The 24066-nt window shown below is 39.5% G+C and overlaps 1 protein-coding gene across 3 annotated transcripts; it reads right to left on the bottom strand.

Annotated features, from left to right (window-relative positions):
- Nucleotides 1-5303: 5303 nt before the first annotated feature.
- Nucleotides 5304-14596, bottom strand: LOC148169551 (protein sprouty homolog 3-like). Of its 3 annotated transcripts, none has more exons than XM_088043211.1 (2): nucleotides 14529-14596; nucleotides 5304-7679 (listed from the first exon to the last, which is right to left on the bottom strand). In XM_088043211.1, exon 2 carries the CDS (start codon nucleotides 7616-7618, stop codon nucleotides 6863-6865), a length of 756 nt encoding a protein of 251 aa, XP_087899337.1. In that variant the 5' UTR covers nucleotides 7619-7679; nucleotides 14529-14596; the 3' UTR covers nucleotides 5304-6862. The 3 variants fall into 3 exon arrangements, with proteins under 3 accessions (XP_087899337.1, XP_087899335.1, XP_087899338.1); XM_088043209.1 differs by lacking the exon at nucleotides 14529-14596 and adding an exon at nucleotides 8806-8895; XM_088043212.1 differs by lacking the exon at nucleotides 14529-14596 and adding an exon at nucleotides 8085-8386.
- Between the last annotated feature and the right edge of the window lie 9470 nt (nucleotides 14597-24066).

The following is a 24066-nucleotide window of genomic DNA, read 5'->3' as shown; positions in this document are numbered from 1 at the left end:
GAATGAACGAGGCGAGACGTTTAAAAATACACCCTCAAGAAATTATTATTAGCCACATAAAAATTCAATAGCACGACCTTAATAAAACTACATAAATTAAAAATAAAACAAACTGGGCTATTTCTGGAGCATTGCGAAAGAGAAAATGACGAATTTTTCGGGTGTGTTTCACGGGTTATGCGTTATTTTTAGACATAGGTCAATTTTTAATTGTCATTGTTGAAAGCGATTCAAAACAATTTTCAGTCTTTTGGAGCGATCGGCCCACTCAACTTCCTCCTCAATCTAGTTTTTCTATCAATGGCCATTCTTATTATATTTCTACGAATACTTTCACATTTTGTTGAGGCGGATTTGTCGCCTAAAACCTACACAAAACATTTATTATAAACGCAACGTACGGAGGCAAGATGACACGGAGGCGGATTTGAGAGAAAAAATTTAATAAAACCACTGGGATTGATGATCATGCACCGGAAACAGATTTCACACATCGTGACTACTAAAGTACGCTAATTTTAGAATATCAATACAATTATCTATTAATTCATCTTTATCCTCTTTTATCTTTACGACATGCGAAAAAAAGCGCCGTAAAAGTACAAAAATAATCGTTACTCACCTTATTTGTTTGCTTATTAGCAATATCACTTTCCTCCGGAAATCTGTAATTAACAATCGTTTCCTTAATTGCACATCGAGGAAAATCTAATAATTAAATTCCTCTGTAAAACTAATCTACAACTATCTCGAGAATGCTGTCTTTAAAAATGTAAACTATCCAACTGACGAATTCATTTTAACGGTAGAAACCTGAATTTATCATTATGACGTCACAAATAAGTCAGATCTGCCTAGCTGAGTCATTATAACTCTATCACATTTTCCTGATCAGTGTGAGAATTTTCAGACTCGTTTTAAAAAAGAAAAACCCTGTAGAACTTGTTGGGACAATTGGTGTGAAATGCGGAAGTCTCGAGACGTGGAAACATCAAAAATCATTCATCAAACTTTCATAATTTCTGACTTTTTCGCTCAAGGGGCAAATGTCACGGGTTAGCATTTGAAATGAAGGGTTTGCGGTGTAATTATTGCGCCATAATTATATCTTCTTTCATAGACTGCAGATTTTTTCAGTTGAAACAACGTTGGAGAAAAAATCTTCCGGTGCTAACAATACAGCGTTGAAATAATTTAATTTTTCTAAATTGATCTGAAGCCAAAATGTGCTGAAGTATCAATTTCTGGTGCGTTCCGCTGTCCCAAACGCACACTCATTGAAAAGTGGGAATCCGAATCTTTGCCAGTCAAACTTCCGGCGTAGGGCGATGTCTGTATAAAGCAACTTCCGGTTTATTCACGATGCATCCTCTATTCAAGCTGAGTCATCAAAACCTGCATTAATTCGTCGACTATGCAATCTCCGGTGATTAAAGGATTTAACGCATTTCTTATCAGGGAGTATTAAAATGTGTCTTAGGAACATCCGTTGAAATAAAGCTTAAGAAGATAAGAAGAGATAAGGCAAGGACGGCTGTGTGCTTGAGATGAGACGTGATAACTCAAGTAGGACAGAAAACTAATTGGTAAAAGAACCGGAAACGCTGCAAAAAAACAGATCTTCAGCTTCACGCATTAAAAATGATGGCCGTGGATCGGCGGCGGGAGGCGTGGGGGACTCGCTCGGATTCCAGCAACCGCGGGGCGAGCACTTCCGGTGGAGGGGACCACGTCGTGGGAACGACAACGACATATCGCCATCGGGTATAGTATCCTGCTTTCAGAGAGATGTTTCTCGGGACTTTGGCGGGAATAACTTGTTGTAGTGACTTTAAACCCGAAGGCCTTGAACCCAAAATCAGTCCCCAAAATTTTGAAAGATGAGCCTCGCATTCTTTTCCACCGAATTCACTGAGCACATCGAAAGATCCATGTCATTTCTTAATACTGTTCTAAAGATCGTATCTTGAAATTCACCGTAAAATCCGCAAAGATCGCAAGATAAACACTCAAACTTGCGTGAATAATTCTACGATTCTCTGCTATAATTACAGACAATTAGACATTTTAATGCAACTAACTTGTTTGTAGTTCAAGGCTGGGCCGTCCAATTATTGCCATGTGTTTGAAAAAACGTCCAAATATGATGGGGCTATTGTCATTCCCACAACGATCGTAAACGCAAACCCATTTCTTCAGAATGGTCTCGGAGTTATGCATCCAAGAATAAAATCTTCCCATTCAACAACAGAGATTTATGAGCCCATCAGTGGGATAATGCTTTCGACTTTTGAACTTGGAAACAATGTAAAAACACGTGGCAAACTGAAACCCCAAAATCTTTGAGCTGCATTCCTAATTTGTGTCGTGATTTTTGCACACGTTTCCTCCACGGAGATTCTTTTTTAAACAGGGTCTGTATTTACCGCTACTAAAGCATAGCAAATCACATAATTGATTGATTCTTCACGGAATATGCTCCAATGTTCAGCTTTAACTGGTAATTTTATTCTAATCGATATCAGAAAATACTTATAATGGTACATTAGGTAATTATCGCAAAAAACTGAATTGATCTCACGACAATACCTCAGTCACTAATTGAATTAACTTTTTCTCACTGAGCAAATCTTCCAGGTGTGCGGTAATTAGTAGCTACATTTTGACTTTGTATAAAAACAAGAAACATCCGATTACAAAAGTATCTTTGATCACAGGAAGTAATTACAGCTAGTTATAGCTAATCAATTATTATTAACTGTACCGACACAGTCTCACGTTAGTATTCTAATCAACGTAAAAACGGGATGACCATTTAACATCGTGAGAAGAAGTTTAGATCAAAGATTGTGGGAGAAAAAACTAAATCGAACGAGGCGAAAAAATCATAAAATATCCTACAAATCGGACGCAACCATCCGCTGTTTAATGGTTGCGTTAGTAGAGCTAATGAAGACGATTTGTTTTTTGTGAATCTTTACATAACTCAATTAGAAATTGTTAATTTTCTTCAGGTTGCCATGACTGTTTTTTTATTTAAAGAGACTTTGAAATCAAAAGATTGCTATTCAAAATTTAAACATTTCAGATAGAATAATTGGGAAACGGGAATTACCTTAAAAATGAGCATACAATTTTTTTTTTTTTTTTTCAAATTTCCCGCGATCAGAACTTGCTCCCCCATTGCCCCGTTACACGGTCAGTAGAGCAACCATTTCCTCAAACAACAAAAAATGTGTGAAATCGTGCTGTTTTCATGTTAAAACACGTTTTAAATTTTTTTCGGGGTAATTGTAAAGTCAATGTTGCCTAACCTGAAAAGTTGCAAACTCGATTTGAAGTTCGCCAAAGTTCCTCCAATCAAAAAATTCCAATAAACGAAGTTTAAAACTCCCGCAATCAGCTTGCTCCTGATTGGCCCGTAGTGTCCGCGCACCATGACTGATGTCTGGTTTTAAAACTCCACAAAAATGAGTGAAATGTGTAAAATTGTGCTGTTTTGGTGGCGTGAAAATGTTCTTGGGTGTTCACTGTCTGCTCTCGGATAAATTTCTTATTTCAGGAACACTTTTAGAGGATTCTCAAAGACTGGACTGGCTGGGAATGGTGAGCAATTTTTGCAAATATTACCGACTAATTTTGGTCGCACGGCCGAGAAATGTTCAAAACGAAGTTTTTGTATGAGTGAATTGAAGAAATTGGTGGAATAATCATTTTAAGAGAAGCGTTAATTCCCAACCTAAAAATGCTCAAAAGTTCAGGTTTACCAACCTGTTCATTGACGTCACATGACAGCAGCGAAGCTGCGAGGAACAATGGGGTAGTAGATTCACCTAGAATTTTACAAATTGTTGAATTTTAGTTTTTTTTTGTTGATTCGACGTTGTGGATGTCATCCAATTCATCGACTGGTATTATAATTTGCATGCTGCTGTCTCACCATTTCTTTTGATCCTATCATAAACTTCTCTAGATCTTCTAGTATAAAACTGCCTCATTTCTTATGTTAGAACAAGCATAATTTGAGCAAAGTGTTACTTATTAGCCTTACTACTCTTAACTACGGCCCTGAACGTCTTAATTGCTTTTCTATTCATGCTTAGAAACCAAGTACCGATCATATTTATTTATACTCATTACGAGTACAATGTTATCTTCATGAATGAGACTTCATGTCCTGATCTGGAACTTATCAATGAACAAAGACTCAACTTATCGACCACAATCAACGCAAAGTGGTTCCTAATGAAATATTTCGCTTGAAACTGTAATTTCGCAAGGTATTTGAAGGCTAATTGCGCAAGCGATTTTTTAGACCTCACGCTGGAGTAGACTCGTGACTATTTTTATGAATTAACACAACTTCATCCATTTCAGAAATGTGTCTAATTTTTTAAACGAGTTATTTAAGGTCGATAAATACGCTAACCTTGTAATACATGTTTACCTTTAATTCAGCGTATCAACAAGTAGGTTTTATTAACCAACGACGCATGTGCACGGTAGGTAAATTATGAATGAATTGCACAATAATCAATGGAAGTAGTAATTCATTACAATATTTGACACATGTAAGAAAAGCGAACGGTTGTCTAGTCGGGCATGGATTTGTTGCATAACAAAATTTTGGAGATTGTTTTGAACGGATAGCATAATCTTTTTCCACGCACAAATAACTTTCTAACATTGTTAGTTCTTGGAGTCAATATTTTGTTCATGACGAAACGATTGCTTCGATATCTTGGCGATTTTTTTTCGTGAAGGTCATCACGGTTCATCGGATATGACCTGTAAAAATCCGAAGCTTTTACTTGTAATTTCGTGTACAGGTACCCATTGATGAGTGAGTGAATCTCGGCTTTCCGAGAAAACCCCCGTGCCCCTTCATTCAGTGGTTATTTTGGGAGCAGACGCGGACACGTTGCCAGAGTCTGAAATTACTTAAAACTGAGATTTTTCGGAAATATTTGGGCGAAGCACGTTAATTAAACCGTTGGCAACGTGGGCCACGCTTCCTACTCAGTTTTTTGCAAGAGGTGCTTTTTCCCGTGTACCTACCTGAGATTTTTTGCTTAAAAATTGTAAAGTGTGTCTAATCAAGCGAGAAACGGAAGGCGGTGTGGTCGACCTGTGTTTTTGTCGGTTGAAAATTCCTTTGGACTCTGAATGAGGATGTAACCAGATGGAAGTCATCCTGCCTGTGTATAACTGGCGTTTCCGGTGGATCACGTGACTGGCGTTTCTCTCTCGCAACGAGTTTGTTTTCGAGGTGTTTAAGGATAACGGAAATAAAAATGCAAAAGTAACTTTCGATCATCTGTTGTTATTAACATGAGAGAATAACAACGACTTTGCATTACTTGTATGATTAGATCGTAGGACGGTGAAAAAGCGGAATCGTATGCGACATCCGGTGGAGTAGAATGGAGTGGTGTTAACAATTTGCAATTCAGGGTAATTTTGAGATTTGTTAAGCTTGGACTTTAATCCATCGGAACACGCAAACGGTTGCACTTTTTAGTGTTTTGCGCATCCAGCGATCTAATTATATACCTTTACAAAATTACTAATTTGTAATATGTACAGTAACTATACAGTTGCGCCTTTTGGCACTCAAAAATAACGAGAGTATCTCCCCCATGACATAACTTGTTTTACGAAAACAAATCACGTCGCTGCTTTTGGTGTGGAATCTTCCGGTGCATTTCATGCAACAACCAGAAAAGTACAGACAAAAGCAAGTGATTGGTTTTTGTAAAATTGTAGTTTACTTTACGTACGATACACACCCAGCGCAATCTGTTTGCACATAATTTTTACATACAAATAGAAAAAATACACCTGTTTGAACAAACGTCGATCTGTGTAACAATAGGAACTGCACGTAAATTTTCAAGTTTAAAACGCGGTGTAAGTTACAATGGGCAATGGTTTTACAAAGCAAAGAACGATAACTCTATGATGTGTGTTTACCATTACGAAACGATTGCGCGAATAAAGACCGCATTGACGAGGCGAGTTTATCTTTTTCTTATCACAGACCCAGACAAACGCATAATTTGAAATGTGTGTAAAAGTCTGGATTTTTCATTCGTCCGTCAATGCGAGTCTTTACCGCAGTACAATTTTCTGTTGTTATATAGGTACAGACTACTTGTAAATCTTTTGTTCAATATCGCCCACGGACCTGTGATTAAACCGCGTTCTTTCGTCGAAAGCGGTCAAGATTTCGTCAACGTGTTTGAATAAAAAAGAGAAAAGAATGTAATACTGTTGTAGAAAGTACGACTCGATAAAAAATGGTTCGTTTGGGGTGGTTTAAGCACAGGTTTTGCAGGTGTGTTGTTGATGCGTACATCAGCAAACATACAGGCACACTCACACGACTATGGCGCTTCCAAGTGGTGTGTCGACTCCGGAGGATCCGAGAACACCGCTACCGGTGACTTCACAGAAGGCGGGCGGTTGGACTTGTCGGACCTGACTAAGTAAAAGGCTTGCCAAAGTATATATACTCATATAATGAAGATATACGAGAAAAGTGGAATCGCACACGACTTGGAAACGGTAATTCTTAGAGCGCAGGACTAGATAATACTGGAGAGCCGCGGTAGTTCCGGTGCCCCCTTCCCTTCAACACTGCACACAACACAGCACCTCATCATCAAGTCGTAGGTTCACGTCTAGGGGACACTCGGCCAACAAGCACGGAATATCATGTTCAATTACACTTGGGTATTTACAAAAAGAGAGAATAAATTAATTGTTAGGTTATCTAGGTACACATTATTGGGCAGTCGTGACGAGACGACAACGTGGCCCTCCTTCCGTCCGTGCACTGAGCCACGCGTCACTCAAACAGTCAAAAGTCCGGGCTCGAGTCCAGCAGTCTTTTCTCGGGGGTGGCGAGCGGCGGCCGGCAACGGCAGCCTGTCCGCGAATGTCGGGCGTAGCACACCTCCACGACGTGTTTACAGCCCCGCAACGGCCAATACAACCACAGACAGGGTAACACGAAGGACAGGGCGCCCAAACACCCCCAACGCGCTTTGCGTCGATCGGGGCCACAGCTGCAGGGGTCGTCGGCGCACGACTCCCCCCCGTCCGACTCGGAGCAATGGTAGAACATTGCTTTGACGCAACACAAACACGAAGCGTAATCGACGACGGTGTCGGCGGAAAGCAGACAGCTGTTGCACACCCATCGCTGGGGCAGCGGCCGCGGCTGTTGGCAGGACTCGCAGCGGCATCGACTACACTCTGGACACACAATCGAAGGCCTCGCGACACACTCGACGGCGGGTTCCTTGCTAAAAGACGCCGTCGCCGGCTGCTTGGTGATGGGAGGCGTCGGCGTCGGGAGGGCGAGGCGTGCCGGCCGCTGGTTGCGAGGCGGCTGGGGCGGTGGAGGCGGTGTTGGCGGCTTTGCCGCTCGAAACGGGGTTTCCACATACTCATTGCTTGCTCTTTCGGTCTCTGGACGTGGGGCGGCGAGCGTTACCGGCGGTAGAGGCCGCAGCGGTGCTAAAGGAGCAGTCAGCGGCGCGGGGGCGCTCATGATGGGCGCCCGCGGGCGATGCACGCGCGGCGGGGAAGTTGGGCCACCATAGTGAGCCATATGGCCAGGGGATCTAGCGGCCGTGCCAGGCTCCTCCTAGGTCCCTCATCGTCGCTAGCACCTGCAACAAACAAAGGGTTAAACGAGCTGCTTCACGACGGCACAACATGCGCTTTCCAACTATACGTGGGTTCGCGATAGAAGAGAAAACCCACTGCCGGGTTATACGTAATAACAAGAACGCATACATTATATTGTTCATAAATCTAAAAAGGGCAAGCGGGTAAGCAACGCGCCGAAACTAGGACAATTTTTACGCGACGCTTGCAATAAATACCACCATAAAGATAAAATCCGTTCAACACTTAACCTAGGACTAGAAAAAATCAACCAACGTTATTAACATGACTTTCAATATACGTATTTCTTAATGGCAGCAGCCTCCATGTGTACGCTCTGACACGAATGTTGCGTATTATATACGTGCTGACAAACTGTATTTGTTCTTCTGGATAATAAATCTTACCAGAACGACTCACTAGGAAATACCGGCTGAAGAAACTTTTCATTCAAAACTGACTCGAAAATCTCGCAAAACCATCGAAAACATCCGCAACCAAACTACCTGCCGATTTTAGTAAGCAGCTGTTCGTCCACCTTTTCTGAATGATCGTACCGAGAAACTTGAATTAAACACTTTCCACGAGGCGTGACGTTTTAAAATGACGAAAAATGCACATTGTTGCCTTTAAACCAATATGAGGTGTGTGAATGGTGAGAGCGGGCCGCCGATGTGGAAGATCGCTCGCATGCATCAAGTGCCGCCGCCGTCGCCGCCGCACGCAGCACACATCGCCTCATAAATATTTATGTACAATGTACGAGTTGGACGTGGTTTAGGAAAGTGGGCAGCGCGACCCACGCCGCGAGTGGGTGCGCCGAAGGCCTAGCCTGGAACAGCGCGCCCGCACCTGGTGCAGCCTCCGTAGCATCCCCAACGTCGCGTTATGTAACATCGCAATTAGAGCTCGTGTTATGCAAGTGCGGCGTTTCCTGGTGCTTTGAATTCGGGCGTGCGTCGCGTTTTCGCGCGGAGTGTACGCGGCCCACGTAACGAGAAAGTCGGTTTCGGAGTCTGCGGTGAATGGACAGCGCACACCCACACACCTCAATGTCATACGCACGCAGGTGGACGAGGTCGCGGCACACAAACACCCAACAAGGACGCATATGGGCCGGAAACTCACTTCGAGCCGTGCACTGGCGATGGGCGGAAATGGGGACGACCTGGAGTTCTGGATGGCGCTGGGACGCCGCGATTTTCTCCATGCGGCATCGTGGAACAACGGGATTCAATTTCGAGACTACGATGGGACGAAAGCACCACTTGCTTGCAACACAACAACTCGCAACAACATATCGAGGAACACTGAGGCAGCGCGGGTCGGTGAGACAGCAGGGGCGACAGTGGCGCGCCAAGCGGACGACCCGCAAAACGAACGCCGGCTTTTTATGAATGGGAGGCAGCCATCATGAATGAAACAGCGTACATTCAAGGAAACGAGTGAACAATTCGCGAGCGCAATGCGCTTTCGCTCCATGGCGCTTTCCCCATTCATCCCGAACACCTTTGTACCCATTTTACCAAAAATACAACCAAAACTGATCAATCAACAGCAAGATCAACCCAGATCAAAACCAATACTGCCATCGATTTGACACAAAAGCTGGTCTTTACCAAATTATCAGTCCCAAAAGAGTGGGTGGACCACGAGCACTCAAGTTGAATTATTTTCGACTTACAACAACATTTCACAATACAAGTCATATGGTCTACACGTATGGATTACATTAGATACATTGTTACATAATTCTTAAACACCGCCTTCCTATTTTCATCACGAACTGTAATAGAAACACATTTTTCACAGAATCGAAAATAAAATAAACGCTTCGTTTCAAACGAAAATATTTTATAAGAAACTCAGGGACTCGTGGGTTGTGGGAATTACCACAAGCTAATTGATGAACAATTCATTTAATTATTCATTTGCAATTATAATACAATCATAAGAACAAATTCATTGAAGTTTTTCTAATAGAAAGAAAAAAACACTCGGAGCACATCATTTTTGTGGAAGTGTTTTTAAGTTTTTTTTTCATTTTTTCTGCCGATTTGTTCTGACCCTTCTTAAAATTTTTAAATAAATTGAAACAAGTACATAAATTATGGAGTATTATTTTGTAGTTAAAATCATTGGGCATTGTACAATTTTGGTGGAGGCGCCTGCAAAATAAAAAACAGATTTTAGTGTTTCAGTTACCTAACCATAAATGCACTGTAACAATCTGAAAACGCCTTGACTTATAAGAATGAAGGTAATATATTATGAAGAGTATTTCTTTGAGTTATTAGGCTGTTATAATAATAGAGTTCAGTGGAGCATGAAGAAGACAAAAACTGGGCCATTTATCATTGGGCAATATAAATCCAGGATTAGTACTTCTGGTCATCGAAGCCAAAGTGGACACAGTAACCACTGAACATTCAAAAATAACAATAAAATTTATTTAAAATAGCTTATTTCTAAATCTGTGGCGCAAATCCGCACAGGTCGCTCATAATTTAAGAATTAGTACCATTATACTAATCGATTTATTGCTATCACCCAGATGCTTTGGGATAAGTTAATTCCTTATTTGCTTGATGATATTGATAAGCATTGATAAGGTAAACCACTCGGTGCATCCATCGTGCACTGTAGTTTTCCTTCATTTCGAAATAATTATTATCTTACGAGTGCGTAATAATTTGATGATGTATTTCCGTTCTATGGAGTTCAAGGGTAGGTAGGTAATGCCGAGTTTTAAAAATCAATGCGCCTCTTTTTATCTAGAACCGTTATCTGTGCTAATTGGAACGGCCAGATTTATAATCTCGAAACCGGGGATTTTGTTTACGATCTTGGAGATATCCACCTCTGGTGATTTATGTATTCGCCCGTAAAATGTTTTAAATGCCGCCAGCTGTTTTTAGTGAATAGATGCGTCGGGAGCGTTTATACCTTTATTACTTCCGGATTAGTTTCGCTGAAAATAATAGGAGAATTTCCGTTTCCGGTGTGATTGTAGCGATTCGCCGAAATGGCCACGTTCCGAATAGTGAGTAGTTGAGTTATGTAATGACTTACTAATTACTTTGTCGAAGAAGAAAGGGTAATATGAAAGTAATAATCATAAATAATAGATGAATGTCTCGAAATACCTATATTAAAAATATGATAAAATTCGAGTGTCAGCATCCTGTAGTAAATTTTAAATGAGATTACTCGGTCGATCGACACCTGTTTGGTAATTACAACTGGTGCAAGAGTTGTAAGTGTTTTGGAACAACTAAACCGATGACAAACAATTTTTTCGACGCATCTTACCTTTCGCTTGAACGCTTCGAGAAGAGGCTGTGTCTTTTTTCTCGAAAGGTCTTGAATACGCTTCAATAAACTCGTCAACAGGAAGCATGGCTGGTAAACACAATTTTTGACAACGAAATAGTCTCGCTTGAATTATTGCTAGTAGAATTACGGAAGAAAATCATGAATGAAAACGCATCGGGCGAAATCGGAAGCAATCGCCTATGATGATAATAATAATTAGCGATCCGACAGCTCAGAATCGGGGTCAAAAAGGACAAATGCCCTATTATTTTAAGAGCGGCGATAATGACGGCTCTTGGAGGCCGGAAACCACAGGGGGCGATGTTTACTATTCAGAGCAAAACTTTCTTAATTTTAGGTTACGATATAAATAGATAAAGATTTGTTATGGCGCTAAATACGGCACCGGGATGCTATTCATGCTCTAGCCAATTTTTTCGGCGGAATTACGCTTTAATTCGGGATCGATTTCGCAAAAACTTCCAAAATTCCTCAATGAGTTACACAAACGGAAGTGACGTTTCGAAATATAGATAGTGTTACGATAATGTCGTAGAAATAATTATTCAGTTGTATAATAAACAAAGTCTGAAATTTTAATTTTATTTACTTACGTATGGAATTTACCCGTCGGATATTCAATATTTACAAACCTCATTTTTATCTCAAGATTGAGTACAATGGGCCACGAAATGAGAAAATTCTGATAATCTGCGACGATTGACTCGAAAATGCCAACACAAAAAAGCGATCGATGCGGATACGCGAAATAATGCACGCATCACACTTTCCTTCCAAGAACGGTTCGCGTTTTTGTCAGGTTGCGTCGTAAACAACCAAATAACCTTGATAACGACCCAACAAATTCGAAGAAATTGGCAGCGTAGAAAGCAATTTCGAGAAATTTCAACGATACCATCACATGGGTCGGAATTGCTGGCAGGCGTTAAGGCGCGCGTGCACGGCGCCAAGCCGCCATTTTAAGAAGATGGCCGCCACATACTGCTCCGCCCTTGGCTAGTCAAACTGTAAAACTTAATAGACAAGAGAATGAAGAATATGTTGAGCCATTTTGTTCGATTATAGATAATGTATGTGGAATTCAAGAGTAATAAAATGATTAATGACTAGCCAGAGGGACTTGGAGATTCCTAAGAATTTAATTTTCTTTTTGGTGGAAATTCATTAACAGCTCAAGTCAGTGTTGGCTGTTCTAGATTTGTGTAGTGTACACGCAGCTTAAAGGAATCTGAGGCGAGCGTTCGAAGCCAACCCATAAGTTATTTTTAAGGTCATCTTAAGTGGCCGCCGAAATTACCATCTGCCCGCGTGAATGGGTTGAGAAACCCTATACAGACCCAGTCAGTGGTCCAAGGGGCGCGGACCAGACCCAAGTGGACAACTTCGTCTTTCATTTCCGCTGACGGCTACTGTGCTTAGGAGCAGCTGGCCCAAAAGCTTGGCCACGTTTCTACGGCTCCCGAATTCCAAACCAGTTTTTGCGGAATTCGGTTGGATTTTATGGCTTTCCATAAAGCCAAAGTCTTTTTCCCTTTGTATTCATGATGGGTATATTTTCGAATCGTACACGTTACGAATGTTGTAGCCGGCATCACGGTTCTCATATGAACGTGGTCAGTGACTTTTACAATTGAGTGTCCCCTCCCGCGACCCACACCGTTCTGCCGACCTTCCAGAGGCCGTATGTACAGTCAACCTGAAAACATTAGACGACTCTTCAACACCGGACGTATACATAAAGCCAAAACTATACATGACGCAACGTAATGCAATATTCCTGCTCCTTTACGTTTACTCCTACTAATTAGTAAGGGTGTGATCCTGCGGCGATTCTGCGAAAACCGATTGTGTTATGAACTCACTCCCACCGCGCATTGTTGCCAACCTCTTCCTTCGCAGAATCGTCGACCATTTGGTCAACGCAGCGCGGGAAATCGATATGGGCCGCAAAGATTCATACCATTCGATAGAAAAGTGTCACCCATGGATCAAATCTGTAGTAAAATGCAAATTAGTGAGACATCGAGGTGTCGCTTTGTCCCTTTTCTGTCTCATTTACATTTTTCGATAATTTAGCTGGGACTGCGATATAAATTGATCCGGATCGTTAAGTTTTATGTGTAATTCAGATGCTTGCTTGCTGGAGATGGTCAAGGCACGTGGTGGAACCTACACAACCAATAAGTTAACACTGGTTGAAAAAATTCGAGTGTTGCGTAATCGATAGTAGACTTCTTGGAACCGTGAGTTCATTTTTTGACAAGAAGACAAGAATCCGACAGATCATTAACCACGAAATTGTTACAAATGCACCGTTAAGTGCAAATAATATTTTAACAAGGACAAACGGAATTTTTGAATGGTAGTAGGTATGCGATGCACCGTCTTAATTTTAGCTCGGTATTAAAAACTGTCTGACTACTCTTCTAAAAAATGGCACAATACCGATAAATCTGTCTCTGTGACATAACGAGCACCAATTTCTGCATCATTTATTCCCATTCTGTTGCTTAACATTGACGCTAGTGAAGAGCGTTTCTAGAACAGTTCTCTTGTAACCTCGCTCAATTATGGAAACTGTTCGATGTGGCAATGAAATTATGCTTCAAATAGTTCCGTTGATATTGAACGCAAACAATTCCTACCAGATGAAATAACAAACACGAAACGGTTTTTCAAGAGAACGACGACAACCACATTAAACTTTATTGTTTATTTTTTAACCTTTGTCCAAGTTTATGATTATGGTGAACACCTGAGGATGGTCACGCTTCGTTAACTGGAAGTGGTGTTTCGATTAGACAATCGGGGACCAATGTTGGCGTTGATTGGAGTTGTAGCAAAATGTATTTTTCGTCGAAAGTTACAAAATCTCGGAATGTTTAGTGGAGCTCGCCATCTGGTTAACAAAACTCGCCACATTTTTGTACTATTTTTGTTTGGAGGAACGCATAAACAGTGTTAACTTAAAAGTGGAGATCAAAGAAATATTGGGAGACGGTGTTATAATTTTCCCATAAAATCGCGGAAATATCGACTTACCGTATCACATAGTCATGGGAACGTCGTTTGATTGTCTACGAAGCACATTTCGTGAAATGCACCGGAAATGTGTTTGTTATTTTAAAAAATTATGAACGTGGCTTTCTGTACCGATCCACTTAACGCACAAAAGCAGGCAGGAAAAAGCACTCAAAGCTTTTGTTGTGTCTTTCTAAGGGCGTTCTAGGAAGCCCGAATTTTGCTTGCAATGGTTCGTGGCAAATTCCGCCAAAACCGTTGGAGCGACGTTTAAAAAACGTTGGAAACACCTACGTTTAAAGTTCCATGAGGTGCACAGCACGCAGAGCTGGCTTCGGAGCTATTCACCTCAACATCCTTGATATGGCACCTACATTCGACACCGAAATACGGCCCGCGACCATTTGGAGACGAGGACAACCGACAAACAAAGATGACATGCTTGCAACGAACGTGCCGGCCTAAAGCCCCTTTCACGTATGCGAAAAAATTACCTTCTTCACATGCCTGATGTAACGTCCTCGGCCTAGTCTCGAAGCAGCCCTGGGCTTCCAGTTTTGTTCTGCAACAAACAGACGTTTTTAGATACATTTTGAAACCAAAATGCCATCCGTTCCGCAGCTTGCCTTCTTTTACGAGCTGATTAGAATATGAATTAAAGATTTCAGGACTGAAGAATGCAGGAATTAAAGAGTATGGAAACATTAGCGGCTGCCGCCGCCGGTGTTTTTGCACTTTGTACATATTTATTTGCCGAATTAACACGTTTGATGTTTTTCTTTCAGTAAATATCAGGGCCGTTTCGATGTCTTGGTCTGCTTTGGAATAAACAGCGAAGAATGTGCAGCTGCAGAAAGCCAGCTTGTGTTGATCGTGGTCAAACTTAAAAAGACAAAAATTCTAGTCAGAAGACGAGCCAAAAGTGCCTACTTTCAGAGATTTAGGAGAAAACAAATGTTCAACCTTCAAATTAATGAAATTCGAAAACTGCTTTGACTATCAGTCGACGCAGAAATATAAAAAAGATCTCGATATCAATATGTTAGGGGAAACTGGACTTTACACCAGATTTCCACGAGTTGTGTTATTTCAAAATCACTTATTTTGCGTGGTACGTAATTCCTATCACAAATTTATTTATTTTGGAGTGTCAAATCTTGCACGATCAACAAAAAAAGATCACTTGAGCAATGTTTTCCAAAATCATCTCACCCGACGCGTGTATCTTCGCGATTTCATGAAGACCGTAAATATAAGATAAGATAAGAAGAGCAAATTCTGTTCTTCCATCTCCGCATTCTCAAAATTGATCGGAACGAATTCAAGGAAAACTTGGTTAATGAGATGACATCAACAATTCCCATTCTTTAATTAAAGTAATTATCCGAGTGTCATTCTGAAAAGGTGAAGGGGGCTTTAGTGGTGTCCCTGTAACCCATATGGTAGGCACGAGTGGAAGTGAGAAAGTCTGCGCGTTGTTAAGAAGGAAAGAGATCGCAGCAGATGTTTTAGAGAGAGATCCCAAAGGACGGTCGTGTGGGAAAGAGATGGAAAGCATTGACCTGTTGCCTACCAGTCGGGCTACCGAGCTACGCAGCCACAAATCCGGGCGAGGGGAGGGAAATCGGGTACAATGCCGCGGGTAAAATGAGATAAAGGTGGGCACGTTTGGAATTTTTAACTATCGGAAACAATATTCACCTACGCTACATAACAACAAATTCTTTACTGGCTTTTGAATGGAGCAAAAATAACGAGCTTGGACACTGCCCACGAATTATTAAGAAATTCCTACACTGCGATACAGCCATATCTATTCGAAAAAATGACGATAACCACTTCCTTTCCGCCATTTCCGCGCATTAAGACCATTAATTGGTACAAATACACTTTTGTGAGCGAAAACCTTGTTTATGAACAGACAGGAAGTTACGTGGAGATAAATATATTTTTCACGTGCACAGAGGATGTGATAAGTAATATGGTATCTTAATTAGTAGTCTAATGTTACACTGAATACAATGATCAATTAATTCCTACTTAAATGGCAGAAATGACGAGATGAGCATCACAAATTGCTCCAAAATACACAAAAGAATTAAAATTAGAGGCTGTGGTATGCGTACGTTGGAATTTCCTACTTTTTTGTGCAATTATTTCAGGCCATTATCCCGGATTCAAACAAAACCGTGGAAAGAATGTGGCCCTCTCCCATCTTTAATCGCACCTCAAACCAACTTCGATCTCGTGAAACGGTACTTCACTGTGATACTCTGTTCAAAATTGTCAATGTCGACGATGGCATTTAACTCACTTCCTTTGGGGCTTCCCAAACAAGGTATCTCAACAAAAAGAAAGATTTGCAAAATTTTTTCGCAAAGTACCACGAGCTCGTCCACGCTCCGATCTCTATTTTCTAAATGAACCACAAATTATAGAGGTTCACAACCGCGAATCTTTGCAAAATTGTGAACTTGGGCCTAATTGTTAAAAAGTACCACAACTTTTTCATGCTCCAAATGTGGCACAATACATAAACCATACTTTCATTTCCCCGTTCATTCAACTTCGAAATTAATTGTTATCAATTCAAAGAGATTAAGTAGATTTAAGTTGTACCTATTTTTAGGGCGAGTACAATGAATCTCAATAAACCAATATATCACACTAATAGTAGTTTAATCGGTCAAATCCGAATATGAATCCTGTCATGGTATCATCAAAATCAGGACTTTTTAAGAAATCGACAAAAGGGTTTGATTTCTACGTTATTAAGAGGCTACTTGCATCGACTTTTCTAAATTTAGGCATTACCTATGTGGTTTTCTTATCTCTGTATCTTATGATAATAATTTTTGATAATCCATTTGGAATTTACCTATTTTTTCCGTGGTACCTTTTCAGAAGCTATTCGCTTTGGCAATTTGGTAGCTTCTACAATGTAAAGACGATAAGAAACAACAATAATAATATGACTCCATCTCCTGGAAAAATTGGTTCACTTCTTAGAAACATCCTCGAATTGGAAAATGGTTTTGGGTTATTTAAACGAATAAATTAATTGATAATCAGTTGTTTTGACTGTTCGAATTGACCAAGTAAGCATCGTGGTGATTTAATCCGACTACAGCAGCAGTATTTTCGCCATGTGCTTATTCTTGGAAAGTCTTATCTCAAACACATCTCTAATTATGTTTTTACAAAGACTTTGACGGCATTTTTCGTAAAAAAGAGTTTTACCGACCGATCCACCTCAGATTTGGTTCGAAAGTTGCATTTCATAAAAATAGCGTGTCTGTGAGATAACCGTATCAATTACATATGTTGGGAAGACAAGGGGGCCGTGTCCCCAGACCAGTATAATTACACATCGCTGCGATGGAAGCAACTACGTCATTTCCTCCGTAGAAGCTCGCCAGGGGACATTTCACAGGAGCAAAGAGTCCCGATTATATTCACCATCCTAAAAATAACGTGTTGTTAAAAACGCTATCGCATTTTATAATACGTGTTTATCGTGAAATGAAATAATCTATGTGAGGTTATCTGTGTCGAAAAAATATCCGGGCCCGAGCAAACAATCGCTTCTCTATGCTATTTCCATTTTCTCCAAATAGATCAATGAGCAAACACGCTGAATGGACATATCGTTAATCGTTAGATTATACGCGAAAACAACAACAAACTTTTTATGAAAAAAATTTCAAGAGTTTTCGACACACCAACTAACGCAACGCTCTCTTGGCATTTAATGCCTGCTATCATTATGTTAATATTATTTTCTCGTACGTTTAAAATCTTATCGAGAAATTCCTAGGGTCAACAACGCTGGCAGATATGGATGAAAAAAATTATGAATAACATTGATACATTGCTTTAAATTATTCGATGTACTCGACGAGGTTTTTCACAATTTAACGTAGTCATTATTTTTTGCGATATCATAAATCAAAATTCTGGCGCGACCTTAATTTTATTAGCCTTATTTAGATGAAAGTAAATAGGCGCCAACTGGCGAAGGCCACAGTCAAAATGTGGGGAAGGCGGCAAGCTCCAAGAAGAAATTTCGAAACTTCTGAAACATTTTTATGATCGAATTAAAAGGCGTCGAAGCAGGCGCTCAAGTCTCCTCGTTTCTTTGACGTAATTGACATGCATCTGACAAAAAGTGTTTAATTTTTCCAAATGATCATTTTTGCAAGTTGGTATTACTGTCATTTTTGACTTTCACATGATGCTATGAGAGCACCGAAGACTTTTCGAAATGTGGCCAAAGATAAAAGGCTAAATAACAGATCCCAAAGCACAGTAACGGATTTTTAGCCTTGCTCCTCTAAATCTTGTCTTTTTTACCATCCACAGAACCTAAAATTCCAGTCACTGAATTAATTACACAAACATGATAAATTGAGGAATCATTTATTATCGTGCTCTAGATAAAATTTATAGAGTGCTAACATAATTTTGTCCGTGGTCAGGTGTGGCTAATGGTTTTTTATTATTTATTGCTATTACTTAATATGCAAAGATATTTCATTTTATCCGTTTAAAGTAACGTCTTGAACGATTCTTTATTGTTCATTGTAGAATGTCTTTTACCTTCCAATTTCTAGCAATACGTCGGTAATAATTATTTATTTCAACATGTCGACAAAGCTGTGCCCCGTTTTCCAACTCACCCATCACCGTTAGAAGGTTGATTGGCAATTTCCTTTATAATACGTGTTTTGATCGGAGGATTATTTAATAAAAAGAGGAAGATTAAAGCAATCACAGTATTTATGGACGTGAAGATTTACTCGTTGTAATAAAGTAGCGATATAATGACTAGTTGGTTGTAATTGCACAGAATACACTGTATTGTGTTACAATAGATTTGATCTGTTATTAGTTAGTTGAATGAAAAAAAAAAATGGGGAACTGTTGCATGTTAATTCACGTTGATTTGAATATTTATATAAAATTGTTTACGGAGCCGTAAAGAATGTAAAAATCCCCAGAAGGTATGTAGACCAATAGCTTAGCATATTTCAATATTCAATGGAGCAATAAGAAAATGGGTGTAGCAGAAGCGAGGCGTTTCAAATATAGGAAAGCTGGTTGCTAGCAAACGGTTATGAATGAAGCAAAATTCTTTTATATAACTCGAACTATTCTCTCACTTTCTAATTTCGCATCGAACTGCGTTGGTGTCCACGCTGATCCGAATGTACAGGAAATTTTATAATTAATGTTGGAAAATGTGAAGGAAAAGCATATTTTTAGTTTGTTTTCGGAGTGTGACGTTGTCGAAGACGTACTTCAAATATCCGGTGGATGACTATTTATACATCTTACAAATTTAGATCGGTGCTTTGCATTTCGAACACAGTTTCTCGATTCTAGGATTGCGAGTTTTTCGTTCTGAGCGAGATTTATATGGCGCAATTCTACATCCACGTATTTCGATATGTTTATGCAGTAAGAATATAATAAGTCAACGTTCTCTGGTGCAAGAAGCGGTGCCGACGATACACCTATCCTGCTTTGTCGTCGCCTGAAGGACAGGAAGCTGATGGGTGGGGGCAGGATATGCCGAGGACTCCACAACATGCTCGTGTCTCTGACTCGCTTCTTCAAATCTTCGCTCAAAATTCAACAGTGAAAGACCATTTTATATGCAAATTATCGTAAAAAAAACACCACGGAACATGTGTGCGTTCTTTATAAATGCAAAACCATATGTAATAAAGCATGAACTCTTTAAGCGATGTGGAGTCATGTTCGATATTAACATCTCTTTCTCTCTCCATAATCTTCCGTAGGACGTGTCATTAGAATGAAAATTAAACCAGCCCGAGGTGCACGTGGGTGCAAACGTACATAAACTTTATAAAAGGGAAGATACGCCATTCAAGGAGTAGATAGAGGGTCCTTTTGTTATATCAATGCAGATGTCAGCATTTTTATCAAAGCGTCATTCGACTGTCATCTCCAGAATATAAGAGCCTTGTGAGTGGATCGCAGCCAGAGAAAATTCCATGTTTGCATTTAAAAAACCAAGATATGTCACGATCAACAAGCTTTCAAAACGTTCATTTTATTATCTCGAAAAGCCGTCAAGTTTTTCTCATTTGTTGAAAAATAAATAAAAAAATGTAGGCCGATCCGCTGATATACTGTGTAAACGAATCACTTTCAACGCTTATTTTCCGAGTGTATATTTGCATAAAATTCTTAATCGGTCTGAAACATATCTTTACTCGAAAAAAACTTAAATAAACAAGTAATGTCTACCTTTTATAGCTCCAACATATCTTTATTTGTTATGTGGAATGGTGGTTTATTCGCTTGCTGGCTTTCTTCCACGAAATTTCTTATTCTTTTAATCGTTTATTGCAGCGGCGAGACATTTTCTGCTGCGATTATCATGACTGCAAAAATTATACCACCACTAATTAGAGAGCAATGTTCTGGTCATTTTTTACACAACACCGATGCATTTCAGCTTCAGGAATTTTTATTAAAGATTCAAATTTCCGGCTTTAGCTTTGACAGTCGTTAAAATTACTATTCTAGATTTATGTAGAAAATTCCAAAGATAAATGTGTTCTAGTTTTACTTTATCGAGCTTTTCAAAATTTCACGGTTCAGATTTTGCAATTTTTAGAATTTTAAGGTCTCTAGTTCAGAATTTCATACATTCTAAAATTCGCTTGTCTTCTTTTAACTCTCAGCTTACAACCTCAAATGTCAGAATCAATAATTTGTCGCCAAAAATTAAGACACGAACTCTAGAAGTGTCGGGCCGCATTTTTGTGTCCCCACATCGCGTTCGGCGTTTCGCCGGAATATCTCACTCCTCGTATTTAATTGTGGTGATTTGTTCTTCGAAAAGGGGAAACGTCGTCTACGTTTCCTGTAAATGTGTTATGCAAATGCGTTTATGTGGCTGCGACGGGTTGGTGCGTAAAAGGCCACCGGAAACCTTATAAGGATGTCAGGTCCGGATGTGGCCTTATAGTTAGCCTAGAAGGCAGGAAGATGTTTCCATCTACATCCCTGAATGACCGGAAACTCTCAACACTTGATGCCTACCGGATTAGTGAGCCGCTTCTTCGTTTCTAACAAAGTTTTCCAAGACTAGATGTAGCTTTTTCGTCGACAAAACGCAAGTTTGTTGTAAATATAGTAATTTAGCGATTCAATGTGTACGTGCATGGATACTTAGGCGAGATGGCAGATATAATTCCCGGGAAACAGTCTATTACAAGTAAGTAGGATGTCCGCCGTTGCCGTTATACACTCACAGTACTGATACGAAGGGATATGAAATCGCTTTTCGTCAAAAATATCATAAATGTTTACACCAGTTCATGAGACCGATAACATTTGAACTATCTTTACAAAAATTTGTGTCGGATGGTATTCGATCGCGATACACTCCAAGTACAATAGTCAAACATTTTTCAGCTGAAGGCTTCGGGGCCAAAATGAAGAAGAAACGAACAAAACATTCATTCTGCTGGTTAATTTTGTAATATTTACTTTGTTACCATTGCCGACTTTTTCTCTATTATAAGAAACAATAAAAGCGAAACTGGTGTGGTTTGTGTTGGAAGCAGGAAATTGGCAAACACTTCATTACCGTTATTCTTATTATTTATTATTTTATTATCTTATTAAAACTATGCATTTATCGTCATTGTAGTCTGGAAATACAAAATTAATAGAGTATGCTATACTTGAAATATCTATAAATTATGCATTAAATGAAAGCTTAAGTTTATCATTTCAGATTTATTGTAATTGAATTTTCATTATAAACTTGTTTTTCTTCTATGAAATCTCGCGAGCCTTGTTCTGTGGAGTTTCAAAAAATAAGTTCGTGAACGTACTATCAATAGAACTGGATTACAAAAATGATTTTTTTGGAACCTTCTTGTAAACAGACTGGAATGCCGTCCATGGTTCCCATAACTTTTCGGCAGAAGCCTTGATGATGTTAAATTACCTTTCAAGCCAGGGAACAATTAAAATTTAGCACATTTTCGCCATAAATAACTTGTGTGAAGAGTTTAATGAGCAAAGCCATGGCCGTTTTTAATAATGAATTCTGGTTTAATAATCTCTGGCTGCTTTTTAATAGAAGTCAATTGCGTTGGTCGTCGTTGGTCGAACCCTTGCGACATTACCGTTTTTCAAATGGCACGTGTCGCTGCAAAAATATGGTATTTTGGCTGGATTCCATCCGTGCTCGTATTACCCTGTAATAAATCCGAGCTCGCATGAAATAAGTTTTCTACGTGGACACGGATCATATTTCCTTGTCCAATAAAATTATTCGGGATAGTGATATGTGTCAAAGATGGTATAAAAGATAATAAAACTTGTTTGTGTTTCATCAACACAACGGAATCTAAAAATAACGATAGGAAAACATATCTTTGAGAAAAAGTTCCCCTAGTGAACGGAAACAGACTATTTAATATTGAGTTTTTGCTGCGGGCTCGGGTGAACGAACTTCGGTGGCTCAATGAAATACACAGCGCTCAATGAATACAACTGAGGCTCTTTCCCCGACCACCACAACGCTCCCTCTGAAACCTCCCTGATTTTCTCACTTTTCCTACAATTATCCATGGAAAGATGAATGCGGACGATCGGAGCTCGAGGCAACAAATTTCACGAGTGATATATTTATTAATATAGCGGACATTGTTTATTTCTGGTGTCAAGAAAGAATGTATCGCTTGAAAAATTCCATGTTAAACGCCATACCTACTAAATTCGAAACCATACCAAAAACCCTCGGCAATTTATCACATCTCTATACCCGAATTCCTGTCATCGCGTTAACAAAGTGCTGATTGTCGTTGAAGAACACCAACATAGTCGGAACACATGCCAAAAACCTTGAAGATTTCACCGAATTGTAACTGTAAGTGAAGGATTTCAACATGAGAGCCTCGAGCGTGAAAGAAAACCATTTGCGTTTTGAGGGCCTCGAGGAAACTTGCTTGGATTTCCTCACTAATTATAACGTGATTATGGATGCCAAACGGATCAAAAAATGGAGTACCAAGAAATCACAATGTAAAAGAGCAATAGCAATGACTGTTCGTAATTTCGCTCCGTATAAGGCAATGATCACATTCCAGCCGAGGAAATTTAGAATTGGATTGACCACTAGAAATGCACTGGTTTTGAAATTTTCCCCCTCAAAATCCACAAGCCTATTAAAAAAATTCACAGCTGCTGTGGGATGTAGTAGTCTCAGAACGAGGGCAATTCCATTAAAATCGATTGATTGGTTCATTCATTTCGATGGCGGATGCAAATTGACAAAAATTACACCGGGGTGGAATCTTTTATTAGCACCAGCAAATTCATCAAATTTTTATGGCTGAGATCAACAGGAACAGAAAAATTTCAATACATGCAAGGAAAAGTGAAGCTGTTACGTAAAAAAATACAGCTTCAAATTAACTTCATTTATTATCGATCAAAAATTGATTATAAAGAAAGATCGGACTTGACAAGATTTAAATTATCAAACTGATTTTTAGCGAAATGTGTCTACTTAATAATTGCAGGTAATAAAAAATTCATTAATGCGGGACCTTGAAAACTTCATTCATAAATTTTAAACAATCCTTTGAGAACAATTCTTATTGTTTAACAAATAAATTGGTCCCTGTAATTTTAGGAATTATATTTACTAGCTAAATACATAATACATCATTTTGTAACAGGAAAGAATAAATTGTATGGCTATATCAAGAAAGGTTCATTTCCAATGACGTTAAAATACTCGAGATCGAATGTAAACGATCTAATTACAATTAATTCGAAGTATGTTCACCATATGAGCCAGATGGTGAGTAAAAAATAACATTTCTTGCATCTTTTCAGGTTTTCGGGTCGATTTTCTTCGATATAATTGAACAGAAAGATTGGGTTGTTTTCATAAGTGATTCGTACTGGACAAAGTACGAATATTGGTTGTAATTTGCATGAAAATTGAACCGTTTCTTCTCGAATCAATGGGAG

This window comes from Gnatocerus cornutus, chromosome 8 (genome assembly GCF_029298725.1).
Source record: "Gnatocerus cornutus isolate USDA-ARS CGAHR chromosome 8, icGnaCorn1.1, whole genome shotgun sequence".
Lineage (NCBI taxonomy): Eukaryota > Metazoa > Arthropoda > Insecta > Coleoptera > Tenebrionidae > Gnatocerus > Gnatocerus cornutus.
The sequence above is the reverse complement of the archived record's forward strand: the minus strand, read 5'-3'. Positions and strand labels throughout refer to the sequence as shown.

Bases quoted from the DNA above. Each gene is read 5' to 3' on its own strand.
- LOC148169551 (XM_088043211.1), bottom strand. From the start codon at position 7,618: ATGGCTCACTATGGTGGCCCAACTTCCCCGCCGCGCGTGCATCGCCCG.